This window comes from Theropithecus gelada, chromosome 14 (genome assembly GCF_003255815.1).
Source record: "Theropithecus gelada isolate Dixy chromosome 14, Tgel_1.0, whole genome shotgun sequence".
Lineage (NCBI taxonomy): Eukaryota > Metazoa > Chordata > Mammalia > Primates > Cercopithecidae > Theropithecus > Theropithecus gelada.
Genome location: NC_037682.1, coordinates 30,362,872 through 30,385,042, shown reverse-complemented (window position 1 = coordinate 30,385,042; position 22,171 = coordinate 30,362,872). Strand labels below are relative to the sequence as shown.

The 22,171-nt window shown below is 34.8% G+C and overlaps 1 protein-coding gene across 3 annotated transcripts in view; it reads left to right on the top strand.

Annotated features, from left to right (window-relative positions):
- PDHX (pyruvate dehydrogenase complex component X) overlaps positions 1-22,171 on the top strand; it is a 74,238-nt gene that overhangs the window by 23,040 nt on the left and 29,027 nt on the right. For 2 of the 3 annotated variants that reach the window (XM_025355910.1, XM_025355909.1), the window contains exons 3-5: positions 8,990-9,090; positions 15,623-15,822; positions 18,639-18,737. In XM_025355910.1, the coding sequence (XP_025211695.1) occupies positions 8,990-9,090; positions 15,623-15,822; positions 18,639-18,737 (400 nt within the window). The remainder of the gene's footprint in view (positions 1-8,989; positions 9,091-15,622; positions 15,823-18,638; positions 18,738-22,171) is intronic. The other variant, XM_025355912.1, reaches the window with a different exon arrangement.

Below are 22,171 nucleotides of genomic sequence, written 5' to 3'. Positions count from 1 at the left end.
ATTTTAAGTCCCTGGAGCGTGTTTCCCTGAAGGTTGCTCTTAAAATTCTGTGTTCTGCCAACTGAAGGGAAATTTGTTTTTGCCAAAGCACAGTAAATAATTGAAAGCAATCTTAATCCTTGGTTCTTAGTAGTTCACTGGCTTCTTTTTTAAACTCATCACCTTTGTGATTTGTGATCTATAATTTGCTGCTTTTCATTAACACTTATGTACTGTATACATGGGTATCCATATATGTTTAAGTATGCCTGGTTCTTGGTACATTTATGATAACTTGCTTCATTTTATATTAAAAACAAATTTATATTTTGACACTATACTTTTCATAGATTTTTTTTCTCTTATTAACTGTTTTTTGTTTGTTTGAATTTTGAGATTTTTAAAAATGTATGGTCACCATAAAACAATGAGTTTAGACCTTTATACATTAAGAAAATTGATATTTTTCATGAAAAATGATAGTGTTGCATCTAATTATGAATCTAGTTTACTTCTAAGCAAAGACTAGATAAGTATTTGAGAACATTCAATGGACAGCAGTTCAGTCTTGAAACCATTAAGTTTTTTCAAAAATCTGAGACTGATTCACAGCTTCTTTTACTAATGCTGTGTGTGAGTTTGTGTTTGTGTGTGCGCGTGTGTGTGTGTGTGTGCGCGCGTGACATTTTATGCCAAGGAGATGAGGGTGCAAAGAAAAACTCTGGCCCAGGAATCATGGTTTTTCCTTTGGGTTTCCTCCTCTGCCATGAACTACCTGGGAGTGAGTTGAACTAGATGAAATCTAAGGTACAGAATACCCTGGATTTATAATTCTATGATAACTTATTTTCTTTTTTTAAGTAACTGAAATATGCTGTATTATAGCATATAAATTATTTCCATCTTTGTTGAACTCTTGAGTCTAAGAAAATAAGTTCTATAATGACTCTTAGAGTACTTCATTTCAGTCTGAGGATTGACTAAAACATTATACATGATAAAATTAGTACAGAAAACACTCTGAAAGTGCTAGGTAACAGCCACAATTTCAAAATCTTTTGAAAGGTCAATTGAGCTATCATTCGGCATTTTTATTACAGGTTTTTTATTTGGAGGGGGCATGTGCTTCAGATATTTTCAGTTTAAACTGGACCTAGTTTATTTTTTCATCAATTGAACTGTCAAATCTGTTAAAATAATAAAAAGGAAAAAAAATTCTTGTTCCCCTTTTGTAAGAGAATATTTGAGGTTGTGAAAAACCTTGTTTTTTTTTCTCAAAATATTTGAGATTTTTCTACTCTGCCATGAAGCACTATGGAACAAAACCAGGCTGAGATAATTCCATCAAGCACTTAGCCACACACACAGTGCCTAGAATGTACGTGGTAAGCATGCTTGACAGTAGTGCTTGTTGCTGCAGTGTTCCTTATGTCATGAGACAAGGGTTTTTTTTTGTATTTCAAATAGTTTTTGTGAAAGTCTTATACTATGTCTAATATACTATTACTGTTTAAAATTCAGAAATAAAACCATTTTGAAGAAAGCCTTATCCTATATCACTAGATGCCACTAGAGAGTTATATGGGTCTCTGAATTCTGCTGTAGAAGACGCTTTGGTTCTATTATTTCTGGGAATATGTATATGTTTGTGGTGCTAAAATGGAAAATTTTGAAAAGTACATTTCACAAATAGCTTCCCTTTTTTTTGATGTACTACGGTTTTAACAGCTTTATTGAGGTATAATTTACATACCATAACATTTACCTATTTTAAGTATTCAGTGATCTTTAGTAAATATATAGAGTTGTGCAGCCATCACCACAATCCAGTTTTAGAACACATTTCTGTCACCCCAAAAAAGATCCCTGCTGCCTGATCGCAGTCATTTTTTTCTCCCATCTCTATCCCTAGACAGTCCGCATCTGTTTTTTGTCTCTAAAGTTTTGCATTTTGTCTACGTTTCATATAAATAGAAGCATGTAATATTTGATCTTTTGTGACTAGATTTTTTCAGATTTAGCATCAAGGTTCATCCATGTCGTAGCATTTATCAGCTGTTCATTCTTTTGTTACTGAATTATATTCCATCATTATGCCTTTTTACACTTATTGCTAAATCTTTGTATGATATCAGAATTTTAAAATTAGTGAATGGAATTATAGATAATAGTTTTATTCAGTAGAAGTTTCTGTGGTGATGGAAATGTTCTGTGTTAACCTGTTGAATACAGTAGCTACTAGACTTAGTGAAGAAGCCAGAGGGATGTGTGGGCGGTTGACCTTGTCTCACAGGGCCCTTCTCAAACTACTACTCATGCCTTCATCCCGTAGGGCAGGACCTCAACTGGCCTAGCAACCTCAGGTCTTTGGCCATGCAAATATTATCCTTCTTTGGGTGTGTGTAAAGTGAAAAGGGATGACAAATACTGACTAGGGGCCCCTCCTCTATATTCCCATTCTGCTCTAGGTACTAATTGGATGGGATTGTCATTGCCTGCTTGTTGTACTCTTCTTCAATCAGATTAGGAACTTCTTGAAGCAGGTCTGTCTTACTTTATTACTATTTTTATCATAGTGTCACACACAGTGTCATTCACATGGAGCAGCTAGTAAATATTTGTGGAGTAAACAATTGAATTATTTTTGTCTCTGATTATTGTTGTCATTGTGGTTCAACATAGCACTAAGAAGAGGAATTTTTCTTTAATGTTCATGTTGATCTGATAACTTGGTCTTACAGATAAAAACTAGCTCTTCTTCCACCACTACCACCACACGCACCTTTTACATAAAGACTTTTATTCTTAATTTTTGGCAGAACAAAATTATTTTGTGAAAGCCTCAGGACTTAGTCCATTAATAAAATAAACATCACCATTAACTGTGTTTGACCAAGGCTATACTTAATGTCTAGAATTTAAAAAGAGAAAGGGAAGCCTCTGTATACTTCAGTCCTCAGCTCTGGCAGCTGCCCATCGGACAAAGGAACAGGATGATGATGCTGGCGTCAGTGCTCGGGAGCAGCCCCGGGCGGGCCTCTGCTCTGGCCCCTTCTGGGGCCCGCACTCTCGCCCCGGGCCCGCTCCACTCCCGCCACTGACATGGACCACGAGAAGATGGTGCAGGAACACTCCTGGGCCGCCATCTCTTTCTTCAAACAGTCAGCTATGAACCTGACAGCTGAGAAGCCATGTGTCACCTCACGCTGTCCAGGACCCTCTATCCTAGCTGCTCAGTCTTTTCCACTCTTTTCCACTTTAAATTCTTTGTGGACAGAAACTTCTCTTTTTGTTGTTTTCATACCCAGTGCTTAGTACAGTGCCTTATACGTTAATGTTTGTTGAATGATCTGGTAGAAATGACAGAATATGGAATAAATGTGTCTTGATTCTGGTAGAAATGACAGAATATGGGGAAAAAACGTATCTTGATTCTGGTAGACATGACAGAATATGGAATACATGTGTCTTGATTCTAAATGGTTATATAGCTAACATTTTATTTTTACCTAGAGATGTTGTGAAGTGTTACATAAAGATGTATGTGAAGCGTTAACACTTCCAGCCCCAAGACTTTAAAAAAAAAATGTATATATACACACATACACACACACACACACATATTTAAAATTTTCCTGAGAGTGAGAGAGATTAAGTAACTTGGTCAAGATCCCTAGTAACTGTCAGAGCTTGGAATCAAACTCATATCTGAATTAGGAGAGGTTCCTTGTAACTACTTTGCCAAGGAATCGTTCTAAGCTACAGCACTAAATTTTTGATCACAGCTGAAACTCAGTAGATTTGGAATATTCATGGCTCATTATTTGGTCTCAGAGTTTTCTTTTGGCATTTACATGATGTTTGATTATTGAAAAATAGAACTTTGGTTTTGTGATGAATTAGGGGTAATGCTTCCATATGTAATATTATTGTGTTTTTAAAACTTTCCTGGGGTTTATTGGTAAAGTTTTCTGTGTCTGTTTTCACCACTTCCCTCTCTTTTGTCCTCTCATTTTTTCCCTGTCTTTCCTCCTGCTTTTCTCTTCTCCCCTCTCCCTTGGCATTCTCATCTAGCTAACATATATGTCTGTGTTATATGAAAATATATAGGTATAGTTTTTTAAAAAAGCAAAAAAGGCTGTCTTTTTAAATATCAGAAGCGTGCTACAAATCGAATGTTAGAACCAAAAGAAATGTAAAGGATAGTTTGATGTATACCTTATGAGGAAATAAGGATTTGTGAAATTATGTTTTTTTTCTAAAGCATTTTAATCTAAAATTCGTTGTGTATGGTGCACTGGCCTGAAACCTGAGGAATGGGGATGGGAATATAAAACACTTAAGTGTCCTATCCCTGTTGTGAAGAAGCTCATAGTCTAGTAAATAGAGGAAATCACAATTTAAAAAAGTAATTAGCAGTAATGTAACATTTTATATGCAATTTGTGATTTTTAAATAAATTAGACCTACTATAGGAATCTGGAATATGAACAAAATTATGTAGGTCAAGTTACTCAGAGAAAGTTATATGGCTGGAGTCGAATCTGTAGTTCTTAAAGTGTGATTGGAATTTGAATACTGATGAACACAAATGATGATATAGCATCATTTTGTTTTTCTGTGGCTGGAGTCTATTTTCTAGGCATCTAAGAGGTATTTAATTGCTGGGTTTACTAGTTCTATAGTTTTTCCTTGATTATAGCAGAAACCTTTGAGGATACGTTTTTTTTTTTTTTCCTTTTGAAGTACAATCTGTTTTAACCACTAAAACATCTGCCATTTAAAGAAGTATGTAAGATGATATAATCTGACACTGTAGCTTTCTCTATGACATACAAAGGTCATTTTTGGTCTCTTTCTGCATATCTTACCAGCCTAATCTCTCCTCACTTCTCTGCATACTATTTGCAGTTCCTCTGAAGTTTCCTGTTCTCTCTGCCTCCAGGACTATAAGTATATTACCTTCTGCCTGGATCACTGCCTGTTTACAGATTGTCTCCTCCTCACCTCTTCAGGCTCAGATTAGGTGGTCATTGTATTCTAGGAAGCCTTTTCTCACCTTCCGAAAACTGAATTAGATGCCCCTCCTGAACATTCCCAGAGCATCCTGACCTCACCTTATCCTGCTCTATTTTCCAGTTTACTTGTCAATGGATATTAAGCAAGCTTCTTGAGGTCAGGAATCTTAAATCTATGCTGTTATTACTGTCCACTGCTGTATAGTCAGTGCCCCTCTCTCTCTCTATATATATATATAAAATGTATAAATATATATAATATAAATACATATATATATTTTTGTTTGTTTTGAGGCGGAGTTTTTGCTCTTGTCGCCCAGGCTGGAGTGCAATGGTGTGATCTCGGCTCACTGCAACCCCCTTCTCCCAGGTTCAAGTGATTTTTCTGCCTCAACCTCCTGAGTAGCTGGGACCACAGGTGCCCCCCACCTCTCCTGGCTAATTTTTGTATTTTAAGTAGAGACAGGGTTTCACAGTGTTGGCCAGGCTGGTCTTGAACCCCTGGCCTTAGGTGATCCACCCACCTTGGCCTCCCAGAGTTCTGGGATTACAGGTGTGAGCCACCATGCCTGGCCACCCCAATATATTTTTAATAAATGTTTGTTGACTAGGGACATCTCTTTGGGGTTAGACAAAGGACCTTTTAGGTGGTAAATAAATATCATCTAACATATCAATTTATTTTTAAAAATAACTTATATTAGTGTCTCTGAACTGTTTTACCTAAAAATGTAACTATCAATTTGAACATCTTGGTACACAAATGAAGTACTTTCTGTACTGTGAACATTCAGAGCATATTTATTAATTTAGTGTTTTAGATTTTCTTTTTTTCCTCTTATGATGCTTGCCTGTTAATATTGCTATTCCAGCTATTTTTGATGTGTGAGGAGGTGTATTTATATGTTACCTATTTTTATCCCCTTATTTTTTATTCTGTTTTTGTGTTAGGGCTATCTCTTGTAAGCTACATTTACCTAGATTTTATTTTTGTATCCAAGCTACATTTACCTAGATTTTATTTTTGTATCCATTTTGATAATCTCTACTTTTAATGGGTGATTTTAATCCATTTATATTTATTGTGATTACTGATATTTATTTCTACCATTTTTTGTGCATTTTTATTTTTATCCTCTGCCTTTTCTTTCCATGTGCCTGCCTTCAGTTAATCACCTTATTTTTTTATTTTTCCTCTGTTTTTCTAATGCTGTAGATTATATTTGTTTTTAAATTTTAAATTAAATTTTGCCAATTACATTTAGTGTTATTCAGTATTTTTTTCCTATTATAGGTTGATGCAAAAGTAATTGGGATTTTTGAAAGTAATGTGGTAAAAATAAAATTACTTTTGCACCAACTGAGTATATCAAAGTTGTTAGCATGCATCTAAACATTTCCTTACCTATCTTATTATTGTTTAGAGTTTGAGTTTTACACTTTTTAAACCCTCAAACATTACTTTAAAAATACAAGTGGTTAACATTTTAGTAATTTTCACAATAACTTGTTTCTTATATCCCATGGGTTCCATCTGCTTCCACTTTTCTTCTTAATGAACTGCATCTTGTAAGAGCTTTTTAAAGAGATCTTTAATAGATGGTAAAATTTCTTAGCCTTTATATGTCTAAATAATACTTCTCTTTCGTTCTCAAATGATGGTTTGGCAGCATATAAAATTCTAGACAGTTATTTTTCCTCAGTCTTTTGAAAATATTACTTCATTGTTTTCCGACCTTTATTGCAGCTGCGAAGTGTGCTCTCAGTCTTTCCATTGAGGTAATCTGGTTTTTTTCCCCTTTGATAGATTTTTAAAAGACTATGTTTTTATCATTAATAGTATGCTATCTCTTTACATTGTATCTAATATGGATTCATATTTATATGGTCTAATGCTCTTTTTTCTGTTTAATTTTTTTATCAAGGTATAACTTGCATAAACTTTAGGCTCAGTTAAATTTTATATACATGTATACCCATGTTACCACCACCTAGATCAAGATTTAGAACATTCTTAGCAAGCTACACAGATCCCTTATGCCCCCTGCTAGTCAGTACACCTGCCCTAAACTCATTCAAAACTCTTTGATGATGAGAGTATACATCTCCAGTTCTGGGAAATTCTCAGCCACTGTTTCTTCAGGTATTGCTTCTCCACCATTGCCTCTAGCATATTCCCTCAGAACTCCATTAGCAAACATTGCAGCCTCAGTCTTTGTCACTTAACTGATCTTTTCTGTTTTTTGTTTTGTTTTGTTTTTTGTTTTTCATGTTTGTATCTTTTTGTCTGCCTGCATGAAATTCCGGGTAGTTCATTAGTGCTACCTTTCAGTTTACTAATTCATACCTTCACTGTTCCCTGTCTAGAATATATTCTGTTGTTTCTTTTTATTTCAATTACTTAATTTGTCATTTTTAAGATTTCTAATTTTTTTTTAATTTCTACCTGATACTTTTTTTTTTTTTTTAATTTCTTGTTCTTGTGATGACTCTTTTACTTTCATTTATCTTTTTGGATATCCTCAAGTACTTATTTTACAATCTTTGACAGATTGCACTAAATAAATTGCTTCTGAAATGAATTTTTATTACAATTATTGATTTTGTGGCTTGCTTTCTTAGCATTTGATTTCTTCATGTGTCTCAGAACTTTCTTTTTTTTTTTTTTTTTTTTTTTTTTGAGACGGAGTCTTGCTCTGTGCCCCAGGCTGGAGTACAGTGGCGAGATCTTGGCTCACTGCAAGCTCGGCCCCCCGGGTTCACGCCATTCTCCTGCCTCAGACTCCCGAGTAGCTGGGACTACAGGCGCCCGCCACCACGCCCGGCTAATTTTTTGTATTTTTAGTAGAGACGGTGTTTCACCGTGTTAGCCAGGATGGTCTTGATCTCCTGACCTCGTGATCCTCCCGCCTCAGCCTCCCAAAGTGCTGGGATTACAGGCTTGAGCCACCGTGCCCGGCCGTGTCTCAGAACTTCTGCAATTTACTTTTAAGTGGAAAGTTTATGCTTTAATGTCTTCCCTCCTACACAGTTCCCCCTCAATCCCCGCCACCACCCAAGGAATTTTGCAATTGATATTGGGGACGTTGGTAGATACAGCCCTGAAGTCAGAGGGTGGCTTGACTCTGTTCCTGGTATTGAGGCAGTATTCTGGTCCCCACCTTCCTAGACCCGTGGTTGCTGATTAGAATCATAGTCTCAGTCAACAGGTTTTGATTGTGCATTTTATCAGCCTCACGTTATGAGTAGAAGAACCCTGATGTAGCCCTAGCTTCAAGTAGTGAATCTGATTTGAGTCTCCTATATCCAACAAACTACTTTTAGTTCCCTTTAATCCCTAAAGGAAACTGTTGTACCTGTTTCACCCTGTTTACTCCAAACCTGCTCCTAGATCCAGAAGCTAGTAAGCCTGTAACTTCAAGTCTTCCTCAATGTTTTTGAGTTTCCAGATATTTTCTTTTGCAGAGAAGTGATCCGTATTTGACTTCAGTTGTGTCTTTGATTTTCTCTTTTTATGCTTTATATGTTTTATTCATTTATACTGTGTGTTGCCAACAGGTTTTTTGAATTTGCCCTAAGATGTGAACCCCAAAGTACTGCTAATTGTAAAACTTTTCTTCAGGGAATATAGTCAAAATGTTTGAAAAAGTAAGGGGGTATGGAGTCTGGAATTGATTTGTTCAAAGGTGAATACACATTTGTTGCTATTGTCTCTAAAGTTGATTTCATTTTTACATGCTCAATAATCTTTGTAATAGCTTTTTTATTATCACAAGTATAATTTATGTCTGTTATAGAGCTTTTGGAAATTACAGCAAAGCATACACACACACACACACACACACACAAATAATGAGAATTACTTGTATTTACACAACCCAGATATAGCTATGGAATATTTTGGTATTTGTTTATGTTTTATTCGTATGTACATGTATACATAGTAATATTTATATTTTAAAAAACAAAACAAACCCAGTCTTGTTTTGTAGGTGAAGCGGTGAGTGCTGGAGATGCATTATGTGAAATTGAGACTGACAAAGCTGTGGTTACCTTAGATGCAAGCGATGATGGAATCTTGGCCAAAATCGTGGTATGTTTTTATTTTAATTGTCTTCAACAGGATGAAGAGTTCTTGAGTGTAAAGTTCATTGTAGTAAAATTACCTTTTATTTTTGCCTCCTTATTTTTAATGTGTATGGTCTACTACATAATACATTTTTAACTCAAGTGTTTAAAATGTTTTAGAGTTAAGGTCTAGTAGCCTGTTTTTCTGTATTTTCTAAATTTTCTGTAATGTGGGTTATTTTTGTAATGGAATGTTAGAGCTTATGTGAAAAGTAAGTGAAATAAAATGCTCAGAGCTACATGTGGTAAAAACATGACTATTTAGCATTATGTGGTATATTCCCTGATTGAGCCAACCAGCATGTTTGTTTCTTAATTTCTAGAACGTTTACTAGATAGTATGGTGGAACAGCTAAGACTGTGGACCCTGGAATCACCCCGCTGACTGATTCATATTATATCTAAAAAGTTCTGCCAGTTATTAGTTATGTAATGATTAGCAAAGTCTTCAACCCCTGTGCCTTTTTCTTCATGTTAAAGTAGAGATGATAAATACCTACCTCATGGGACAGTAGGGAAGACTGAGAGAGTACATACATGCTCATCTCAAGACCTGTTACTCAGTTGCTCAATAAATGTTACTTCTCCCATTATTACAATTGTTTCCTCAGCTCTTGGTGACCATCAGTCCCCAAGTCAGTCTGTATGTTTGCCTAGTAATTTGTATTGGTTGGTTGCAACTGGATAATAAGTATCCATTTGCGCCTCTGGAGTTTGATTTGTACAGATGAGCTGCATGTCTATTAGCAGTCCCTTGTGGATGTGTTTTTAGTTCTGAGCCACCAGCTTACCTCCGCTTTGAGCATAGACATAACACCTTCCTTTATATATTCTATTCAAAGACTACACTTCAGAATGCTATACTCTAACTAGGTGCAAATCTAGAGACAGTTTTTTATTTGTTTTTCTTACTAGAAAATCCTCTTTTCCTTTTTTTTTCTAGCACTTATGTTGTATTTTTAACTTCTAATATGTTAAACTTCCTTTACTTGTCATCTCTGATATTGGATACTAGATATAACATTCCAGGTTGAAACATATTGATAATACAGTTAACTTCCTTTTAGGAATATGAATCAAAGGCTAAAATTTCTATACGTTTGTAATTGGGAAAATATAAATATTCATACCAAAAATAGTTTTCTTGACTAATTTATGCAGCATGTTGAAAAATATTGCTTGAATTACCATGTAATAAACCTAGCTACTTTTTATTATGTGTGCTTTTGGCAAACTGTGTTCTTGGCCCCAATTTTGGATTGTTTGGCTGTGGAAATCTTCCAGAATTGATAGCATTTTTCCACTTAGCTGCTAAATAATACGTTTTAAATTGCTAATCATGTCAGCGGGTCAGCAGTGCCAATTCATCTGGCCCCTATGCTCTGAAAAAGGTTGGGAGTGAAAGTGCATATAGTTGATAGCGGCTTTACTGGCACAACTATTTTCTTGCCAAAGAAAAGACTGTATATTTTAGTCCTTCATGGCTTTATTATTATTCCACATGCTTTTTGGATAGTATTTGGGAGTCTATTCACAACAAGATGTTGCAATTTTATCAGGGAAAAACTAGTAAATTTTTTTTTTTTTTTTTTGAGATGGAGTTTCACTCTTGTTGCCCAGGCTGAAGTGCAATGGCACAATCTTGGCTCACCACAACAACCACCTCCTGGCTTCAAGCAATTCTCCTGCCTCAGCCTCCCAAGTAGCTGGGATTTCAGGCATGCACCACCACACCTGGCTAATTTTGTATTTTTGGTAGAGACAGGTTTCTCCATGTTGGTCAGACTGGTCTCGAACTCCCGACCTCCAGTAATCCACCCGCCTTAGCCTCCCAAAGTGCTGGGATTACAGGCGTGAGCCGCCACGCCCTGTCAAAACTAGTAAATTTTCATACAAAAATACTTCAGTTATTACACACTTAAAGATCAGTTCATCAGCTTATTCTGAAAGTTAGTATTTAGCAGATTGAACAGCTGTTTTAAATGATAATAAAGTAGAATCTTAGGATGACATATTTAGAGGGTTTATTAGAGGTTCTCTAATTTGGCTTCCAGTATATTTGGGGTTGCTATATAATTTGGCACACCCATTAGGATATTTGTGAGGATGAAAAGGGTATAAGATGTTAAAATTATTTACATTTATGTAATGTTTGCAATATATTTATTGACTAGCAATATATTTATTGATAGATTTTTATTGATAGACCTTTATTCAAAACAATTTTCAAAAGTAGAATTTTTTCCTAAAAAATAACATCCATGAGTATTAAAGAAAATTTTTTTAAAAACACATTTTTTTAATTGATCATCTGAATACTAAAAACAGCAGAATAACTATTCTCAGTACTATTCACATTCTTCAGTTGGTTTCTTCACTTTATCTCACTCAAATACTGTGTCATTGGTATTTTTCTAAAGAATACATTTTTAAATACTACTGTATTCATTAGATTCCCCTTCCCTACCCTTATTTTTTCATTAAGTTGCCCACAATCCCATTCAAAGTTGCCTTTTAATGGTTTGAAAGTTTATGGTTGAAATTTGAAGTTGTAGAGCCTTTAATTGATTCTTCTCTCTAGACCATGATATTTTTAATTAAGAAAATAGCCTCTCAGAGCTCAGAGCAGATTCTATTAAATGGAAGATATTCTCAACTCTAATTTTTTCATATTGAAATAGTTATGACACATTGTGAGGAAAGATAGTTTATGTTCCCTATGAATCAAAAGCTAAATTGTTACATCTACTTTATACCTTTTAAATTTGTTTTTTTTAAATACCGGCATCATCTTGAGGTGCTACACGATAAATTTTGATCAGTTGGATATAATTTACAGATTTGGGAAATTATTGATTTGGTAGCGATTATATTGGATACCGTCTCTGATGTCAGACTACATTTAAATCCTGCCTCTGCTACATACTTGTCTTGTGATCTTGAGCAAGTTACATAACCTCTTTGTGCTTTAATTTTCTCATCTGTAAATGGGAATAATGATAGTATTTACCTCAGAAAGTTGTTAGGATTAAGCGAGTTAATGTTGTGCTAGAACAGTGCCTGAGACTTGAAAGCCAGACAGCTGTTATTCAAGGGCTTAATGAATGTTTCTTCTTCCCCTTTGTATTTTAGCTTATCATTGATTTGTTTTCGTTTTCAGTATTTCTTATGTACTTCCTTATAAACCAAAGTTCATTGTCCATATAAGATAAACAGTATACATTGAAGAGTAAAAACAGTTCAAAACTGTATAATGGTTCACACCATGATGGAAAATCATAGTGATGAACCAGGTAAGTTAGTCACGTGACCCAGGTCATCGCCACTAACTGCTGCACATGCTCTGTCAGTAGTCACTCGGTAGTTTTCAAACTGCTCTATTTTAAAGAATAAAAATACTTAAATAATTACTTAATGTACTAATTTTAAAATATCAGGATTAAAACAGACAGTATTTACTTGCACCTTTAATGGAATGAACCCCCTCAATTTCTCTGTTGGACATACTGCTGTAAATGTTTTGCCTCTCATATCCTTGTGTACACAGATGAGCTTAGGTGAGCTGTTTGTAGCACATTTGTAGGTGATTCATTGGTTAAGATGTGAGAAGTCTCTGGTACAGAAGCCTCACACTAGTGACCTCAGCCTCTGTATGAGAATTATGAAGAAATAGTTTGTCACAGGCCTTACTACCCGTTATCGTATATGTTGATGTTTGCCCTTTAGTGATGCCAGCCACATGCTAAACCTTTAGGCATGAATTTCTAACCCATACCAAGGGGACAGTCCCCTGTAGTCTAATATTGATCCATATTGAATGTATTGTTTTAAAAAAATCCATAATTTGAAGGAAAACACCACAGCAGTAACAACAACAATAATAATACCTTTAACAATGAAAATGAAAACAAGTTACTAGCTACCAGACCCTATTCTAAGGGCCTTACATATAACTCATTTATTCCTTATAACAACAATGTGAAATAGCTACTGTTATTTGCATCTTACAACTCAGAAAGCAAGCATGGTGAGATAAGGAAACTACTAAGGTCACATAACTAGTAAGTGGTGGAGCCAGCATTGAAACTCAGGAATTCTGTACACAACTGGGAGGGAAGGCTAATATTTGAAATGAGAGACTCAACATTCAATATTTCACCATTGATGAGCTCTAAGTTAATAGAGCTATGTGTAAAAACCCTACATTTAATATTAAGAAATTATTGGCACAAGAGTAAGAGAGGGCTTTGGTCAAGTAAGCTGAGTGCATAGGAAAACTCTGGCATTTGAGGTGTCCTTAGCTCCAGATGCTTTGGTAGAGCAGACTGTATCCATGGAGGTAGCTCGGAGAGGAAAGGGAACAGTTACAGAGGCCTGCTTGGTTTCTAAACAGTTTTGCAAAGAGTACTATTTACTCCTCTATACTAAGTCTACACTGGTTTTGAATATTTGCCTCCCACAATGTAAGCAAATGTCTATGGGAAATTAGCATACCTCTGAAAGATCTCTGTTTGCACCAAAGGAATAGGAAAGGTTGAAGAAATTATCTTAAATTCATATAGAGATTTTAATGACTTTAAATGGAATTATAATCAACTGTATTTTATCTTCTGTTATATATTCAAGTTGTATGGTAGTACATCACTTGTCCTTGTCTATTGTATTTGGGTTTCATGCTTCATGGTGTCACTTTTTTAAATAAAAAAATGTGAATGGTTAAAAATAAATTTTATTTGATATTTAGATAATGATAAAAATTGAAATGATGATAAATACTGTTTATTGTCTACTTGTGAAGGTGTCAGTGTTACGTTGGTAGAGTATGTATGGAATCGTTTATATGATTTACAGTAAATGAAACAAGGTGAGGTATCAGTTTCAGATTTAGTACAGTTGTCTGACTCAGATTTTAGAAATCTATTGATATTTTTAAAACAAAACTTTTTTTTAATGCTTTACATTTGAATGATGTTCTTTGTACTTGGACATTGATCCTATTTCTGATTCAGTTTCGAAAGGAATTAACATCAAGTGGACTATATGTCAATAGTGTTTTTTTGTATAAATTTTTAAAGAAAATTAGTCATTTTACTTTGATTTTTGAGTTAGCAATTCACATGCAGGTAATTATAAACACTTTTAGAAGACAAATATTGGTCTGATAATAATCTTAATTCATCTTTTTGACATAGTAAAGAAAATGAACTCTGCAGAAACAGAATTTTTTAGTATGTGACAAACAACTAAGCAACTACATTTTTCTTGGATTTCTTAGTATTCTTCCATAGCTTGTAATTCATTAAACATTCCTATTCAGCTTTCTATACTAATTTCATATATATATATATATTTTGCTTCATCAAAGCATTGCTGCTTTTCTTCCTCATCAGTAATTAGTAAACTTAGCTTCGTAACCCCTTATAACTTATGCCTTATTAACGATAGTGAACATACCAGTAAGCATTGAAATTAGTGTTACTCTGAAATGTCAAACTCATTCTAGAAGTTATGCTTTTCTTTATCATTACTGTATTAGTGGACATCCTGCAGCCTGTCATTTTATTGTTCATTAAATATAGCTAATGAACCTTATTTAGAGTAATTGAAAGGGAATAATAGAAAATTTTAAGGGAATGACATTTTCTTCCAGTAGTGAACTTATAAAATATTGTTATCTGAAGGTTTTCTAGGGACTTATTTTTAATAAGTAAATTAGAATTAACCCTTTATAAATTAATGCTGCTGAAATGCTTAAAATACATCTGTCTTAACTTTTAAAAACATTATCTTCAATTTAAGTGTTAATTGGCATTATCTGTGAAAAAATGCTTTATTAACTGAGACACCACTGTGTTTCTGATATACCCATAAAAAACTCATGAGGTTTTATTTTATTTTTCAGGTTTTGTAAGTAGATATACAGGGAAATAATTAAATATAAAGAAGTAGACTATATTTAACATTAACCAGAATAGTTAACCAGTTCTATCTATACATTGGAATGTTCACCTTTTCAGACTAAGTTTACTGAAAAGATTCTTGCATTAGGTAAATTTTAGTAGATTGGACTAAGTTGAAGGAATTAATCCCTTCTGAGCTTTTTGAATTCTGAAGCTATTGCATAGAAACTGGGAAAGACAAATGGTTAAGATATGTAGCCACAGGCTCCTGTTTTGGATTTGTATTGACATCAAAAAACAAGATGATAATGATGGATCTTATATGTGTATTTGAAGGCTCTCAGAGGATACATTCTAGATTTATCCTTTGTTTCAGAAGGTAGCATTAGCAACTGGAAAGAGGAGAATGGTGAAGGAAGGTATAAGTGGGAGAAAGTGGAGAAGGTGACAGGTGGAAGACTGAGGCAAACAGTCTTGGAAGCAGCTTTTAGCTCAAATTAAGATATCTTAAGGGGAGAATTTCCCAACAAGGGAATAAACTACTTAATGCAGTCATGGGGTTTTACTTCTCTACAGTTATTTCTTTTTTAAATATAGGTTGAAGAAGGAAGTAAAAATATACGGCTAGGTTCACTAATTGGTTTGATAGTAGAAGAGGGAGAAGATTGGAAACATGTTGAAATTCCCAAAGATGTAGGTCCTCCACCACCAGTTTCAAAACCTTCAGAGCCTCGCCCCTCACCAGAACCACAGATTTCCATCCCTGTCAAAAAGGAACACATACCCGGGACACTACGGTGAGTATATTTATTCAAAGGATGATGTAAAAAAAAAAATGGTTATGGCAGTTCTTACGGAGTTGTAATCGTTATATTCGCACATCGTTGTATATCATATAGAAGTTGCTGTTCTCAGCACACTCAGACCTTAGAGTGTGTGCTTTTTTTTTTCAACCATCATTGTTCATTCAGTAAATAGTTATTGAATATCTGCTATGTTCCAGGTACTCTGAAAGCCCTGCTTGCACAATGGAAAACCAAACAGTATGTGTCCATGTTGAGGTTGAATTAGGTTTTAGAAGTCTAGAATGGAATTCAGTATACCAAACTTCATACTCTGTTACCATTTATGGAGTTCTAATTACTTACAGGAATTCCAAGCTTGAATGTCTCTCTGATATAAAATAGAATTCGTGTTTTAACATGCATTCGTTTTCAAACTAGTCTGCATTATGAGTTTCCGGCACAGACTGGAGCTCAGTTTTGTCTGTTCTGTAACAAAACAGACAACTTAATACACATCATTTCACTTTAGCTTTACATTGCTTTAATAGAAGAACTCTATAAATTCTAACATTTCATTTGTTTAGTATTCTATATAATTATACAACATTACTTTTTCTTTATGAGAAAAAGATCTTCATAAAGTAGACCTCTTCATTCTTAAACATTTTTTCCTTTACTTTATCATTGTCAGAAAAGAATCCACTGTGCTTTTTTGGGGGAGGCGGTGACGGAGTTTGTTCTCATTGCCCAGGCTGGAGTGCAATGGTGCAATCTCAGTTCACCGCAACCTTGGTCTCCTGGGTTCAAGCGATTCTCCTGCCTCAACCTCCTGAGTAGCTGGGATTACAAGCATGTGCCACCTTGCCCGGCTAGTTTTTTTGTATTTCTGGTAGAGACAGGTTTTCTTCATGTTGGCCAGGCTGGTCTCAAACTCCTGACTTCATGAACTGCCTGCCTTGGCCTCCCAAAGTGCTGGGGATAACAGGCATGAGCAACCACGTCCGGCCTGCTTTTTGAAATATTGATTTTTAAATTCCCTGTGCAAAGTGTTTCTGACTCTGTTACCTTGACTCCCATTTACTGTCTCCTCTTTCATTTACGCTAAAAATTGGAAGACAGTCTCACTGATGTCTTCTAACTAATGGTCTTCTCCCCTTGCAAAGATAATAATAGTGTATACCCTATTTAAGATCAGTCATTATCAGAAACTTGCATGAATCTGAGGCCCCACTATGTAGGTTAAAAACCTACTGACCTATGAACTCTGCATACTTTTGGGCCCACACAGTGAATGAAAAAAAAAAATTTTTATTTTGGTTGGTTGGTCACTAATCTTATGTAAAAAATCTAAAATTTCAGTTTCTCTTGAAAAGTCTAAAGATTTAATAACACTGGGCCCATATGAGAGTTACTTAATACTTCCCTGAAATGCAGCAAGTTCCACAGTTGTTTCTGTTTCTTAGCTTTAATTTCTAGACCCAGCCTGTTTTAATCTGTACTAATCAGGCTTATTTTCTTTATCTGACTGTGTAGTCATTTGTTTACTACTTTGCTTAAAGGAAATATACTGTTAGTCATGTAATCTTAGGTATACTATATATATATATATAAATATATATGTTTATATATACAATTCAACCTCAGCAAAATAACCCAATTAAAAAATAGGCAAAGGACTTTAATAGCATTTCTCCCAAGAAGATACATAGATGGCCAGCAGGCAAATGAAAAAGATGTTCACTGTCACTAACCATTAGGGAAATGAAATCAAAACCACAATGAGACATCCCTTCATACCCTTCAGGAGGGCGATTATCAAAACAAACAAACAAACAAAAACCAAACCAGACCCAGAATATGACAGGTGTTGGCAAGAACATGGATAATTTGGAACCCTTGTTGTTGCCTAGTGGAAGTGTAAAATGCTGCAGCTACTGTGGAAAACAGTATGGCAGTTTCTCAGAAAATTAGAATTACCATATCATCTAGCAGGTCCACTTCCGGATATATATGCAAAATAACTGAAAGCAAAGACTGGAAAGAGATATTTGTACGTCTATATTCATAGCAACATTATTCACAGTAGCAAAATGGTAGAAACAACTCATAAGTCCAAAATGCGATGAAATGTGATTCAGCTTTGTAGGAAGGAAATTCTGGTAAATGCTGCATGGATAAACCTTGAGAACATTATGCTGAGTAAAATAAGCCAGTCACAAAAAGACAAATACTGTATGATTCTACTCATGTGAGGTACCTGAAGTAGTCAAACTGATAGAGACAAAGAGAATGGTTACCAGGGGTTGGGAGGAGGGAGGAATGGAGAGTTACTGTTTAATAGATACAGAGTTCAATTTGGGAAAATGAAAATTTCTGGAGATAGATGGTCGTGATGGTTGCTCAGTAGTGTGATTGTACTAAATGCCACTCAATTGTACACCTAAAAATGCTTAAAATGGTAAATTTCAGGTATCATTTGCTACAATACAAAATATATGAAGCAACAATATAACAAAATATATGAAGAAACAATTGATGTTTGTCATGAGCACCCATGTGAAAGTAATTGGTTGAAATAGAAGTTCTTTCCCCTAATGAATATTTATTCTTACTAAAATAATATTTAGAAATAGTAACTAAATTTTTATGAAAATGTTTAAAGAATAAAATAAATTGGTACAGATTATTTGATGGTGACCATCTGTGGGAGTCATTTTAACTTTATTATAAGATTTTTAAAATTATTTGCAAAACTGTTGACATTTAGATCTATTTGAATCAAATATAAGTGTTAATTGGTTCTATTAACCTTCATATTTTTTTCTTAGGTTCCGTTTAAGTCCAGCTGCCCGCAATATTCTGGAAAAACACTCACTGGATGCTAGCCAGGGCACAGCCACTGGCCCTCGAGGGATATTCACTAAAGAGTATGTGTTTGCTTTTTGTAATAACCAATTCCATTATTTATTATGATCATGTTTTTTTTGAAAGAAAATAAAGAGAGCTTATTCAGTCTTAAGATTTAAAAGGAGGCACACTGTTCTTTTGTACTTTTAATTGCTTTTATCATTGTAAATTATATTGTGTGCAAGAGTTGTTTTCTGAATAATTATAGCATTACTGAAGAACAACTCTAATTTGGTAACTAAGCAAGATCCTTAGAAGTGGTAATAAATGCAGAAAATTAGAGTGCCGAACAGTGAAACTTTATGCAGTATTAAGTGTATGAAATCATGCAATAACATTTACATTTCTAAAACAAGGAAATATATTTTAAAAAATTATTTTCATTATCCATTTGAATTTTATTCACTTGTACTGTTATAAAGCAATTTCCATATACAGTTTGGTCTCTTTTTAGATTTTCTTTTCTGTTTCATTGATCCATCTGTTCACGAGTTAGTACCATACTTTTTTAGTACCACATTTTTAATTAGAAAAGTTTTACTGTATGCTTTACATCTGATAGCAATAGCCTTGCTCTTTTTTTTTTTAATTAATCGGTTTTCTTAGTTCATTCTTATTTTATTATTCTTCCAAATGAATTTTAAGCAGTTCATCTAGCTCCATGGGTAGGAGTGAGGGGTATTTTTATGGGATTGTATCACATTTTAAATAAACTTTGTGAGAACAGACATCTTTATGATGATGGGTCTTTCTATTCCGCAACCCTGGTGTGTCTTTGCATTAGTTTAAATTTTTGTGTCTTTCAAAACAGATGGCCCCTTTTCTGTTGAAACTTAGTCTAGTAGGGTAGACAAAGATTAATCAAATAGGCTTATGAACTAATGTAAAATTTCAGTAGTGTTATGTGCTACATTTCTATTGGCAGTAAGAGTAAATGTTTCAAATTGAGTTTATGTTTTAAAGCAATGTACTCATTCCATGTTTATCTAATATTGATAGAAAATAATAAATAATACTGGCCGGAATTTTTATAAGTCAAGAGAGAGCAATGGTTATTAAATTATAAGTGGCAGTGTTGGGCCAGGCAACTTCTTCTTTTTTCCACTGGGTTATTTTACTCTGCATGAAAGCATTGGCTTACTGTTGGGTGTTTATTGAAAGCAGTATGTAGCTTTAATTCTTAGATATCCTCATTTATCTATATTGCACTCTTACTGATTTGTTAACTGAATGTGAGTATGTGGTTCTATCACACACATACTGTGAAGTTCATGCCACACTGCATGAGTTGGAAATCAGCTGTCCTGAGAGCTGACTGAAGGGCAACATCCCAGACCGTGGGATTTTTAGTTAAAGGACTTAAAAGTTACACTTAGCTGTAAAAAATTAAAATTAAGAACCTTGGTTGCCAGTTAATCCCAGTTTCTTCCCCACACCAATCCCGATTTGTGTCTGCTCTTGGTATCTTAATCTTGTTAGTCTCTACCAGTCTGTGCCTTAGTAGCACTCTCTGTAAAAATGGGAGAAAGCAACTATTTTTATGACAAAGTAGACTTGCCTTGCTCATAATTCTGAGGATTAGGAAGAAGAGTCTGTATTTAATTTATTAATCTTTGAGGATTTGGTGAAATGTAAAATAATAATTGTTGCACCTTAGGGGGATCAGTTCTGCAAATTTGTGTAAGATAAACTGGAGCAGAAAAAGATGAGTTAAGGAGATAAATTAATAGGCTCCTAAAGTAATCCAGGTAAGAGATAATGAATACTTGAATGTGGTTAGAAGATCTAAAAGGGAGATTCCTGATACAGACAACATTGTAAGGATAAAGTCCAGAAACCTTCACAGATTAAATGTGGAGTGTAGGCCAGAGTAGCAACAAATAAAGGAATGAATTTGGATCTGGTCTAGGTGATGATAGTTTTGTCTCCAGAAATAAAAATAAAGGATTTGGGAAGCATTTGTTTTGGTGGAGTTAGTAATGTTTGAAGCTTACTTTCAGGACTTAGAAGCCATGTAGGTATCAGGATCAGTGAGATGAAGATGTATCTCAGGAGACAGTTTGGGATTGGAGAGATAGATTTGGTAGATAATAAAGCAATTGTTGTAATTGAGTTCATAAATAGGGAAACTATTTAGAGGTTAAAATCCTTGAGTTGGGGGATACCTGGGAAATGTGGGAAAAGTCAAGGATGGTAGGATCTAAGAAAAGACTCTTAAATTTGGTGATGTGGTAACCTTTTGGAGGGCAGTTCAGTAGTGTGAGAGCAGTAGAATAAAGAAGTAAAGGTTTCTTCCCTCCTTTTCTTTCCATGTGTGCTTAATACATGTATGGTGCACAAATATCTTTTTTTTAAAACCTGAGTTGAAAGTTATAATATTAATGAAACGTTTCTTAAGAACAAGATGGTATTATCTCCTGAATACCATAAGGAAGCAGTATTAAAGAGTTAGGCTTTTAGTATTATTGCCATCTTTTCTACCCTGTTACCCTTTTCTCTTCCCTGCCCTTATTCCTTAACTCTCCACAAGAAAGGCATCACCTTCTGGTCTTCAAAATAAGAACTAATACAAAAGATTTTATGAGAAAAATGAATCCTGAAAGCATACATTATTGAGGATTTTTGCTTTTCTATACTACTAAAAATGCCTGCATTTTAAGTTTATCATTAAAGTGAGCTTTGGAAAAATTTTAGCCTAATGTCATCTTCTGATACGGTTGAAAAATTGCAGGCCTTGGCATAGCTCTCCCCAAAATATCTTAGCACACTTTTTTATTTTTTATTTTTTATTTTTATTTTTTTAAGAGAGAGATAGGCTCTCACTCTGTCACCCAGATTGGGGTGTCGTGATGTTGTTCATAGCTCACTGCAGCCTTGAACTCCTAGGCTGTAGTGGTCCTATCACCTCAGCCTCTCAAATAGTTGGGACTACAGGTGTGCCACCATGCCTGGCTAAATTTTTTAAAAAATTTTGTAGAGACAGTTTCTCACTAGGTTGCCCAGACTGGTCTCAAGCTCTTGGCCTCAGGTAATCCTCCCGCCTCAGCCTCTCAAAGTGCTGGGAATGCAGACGTGAGCCACCGTGCCCGGCCAGCACACATTCTTGACATGGTGAGGACATCCTCCATACCATGTCTACTAAAAGTGCGAGTAGAAAAATCAGTTCCAGATGCCTCCAGCCCACTGTATTTGTGAAAAAAATCTTGGGTATCAGGGCTACTATTTTAATTTTGCCTTAAAACAAGCATTGCTCAGAATACATATGTTGTACCAAAGCGTGTAGACTTGACTTCGCTTGTATATGTGACTATTTTAAGAAAGCAGTGTCAGGGCCACAATTAGAAGCAGAAGACATTTAGGTTCTTTGCCTGCAGCCCCAATGTCTTTGGTACATCTGTGTCTTAAATCATGGTTGTAGTAATATTTGTATTTATCACACAGCATCAAAAATTAG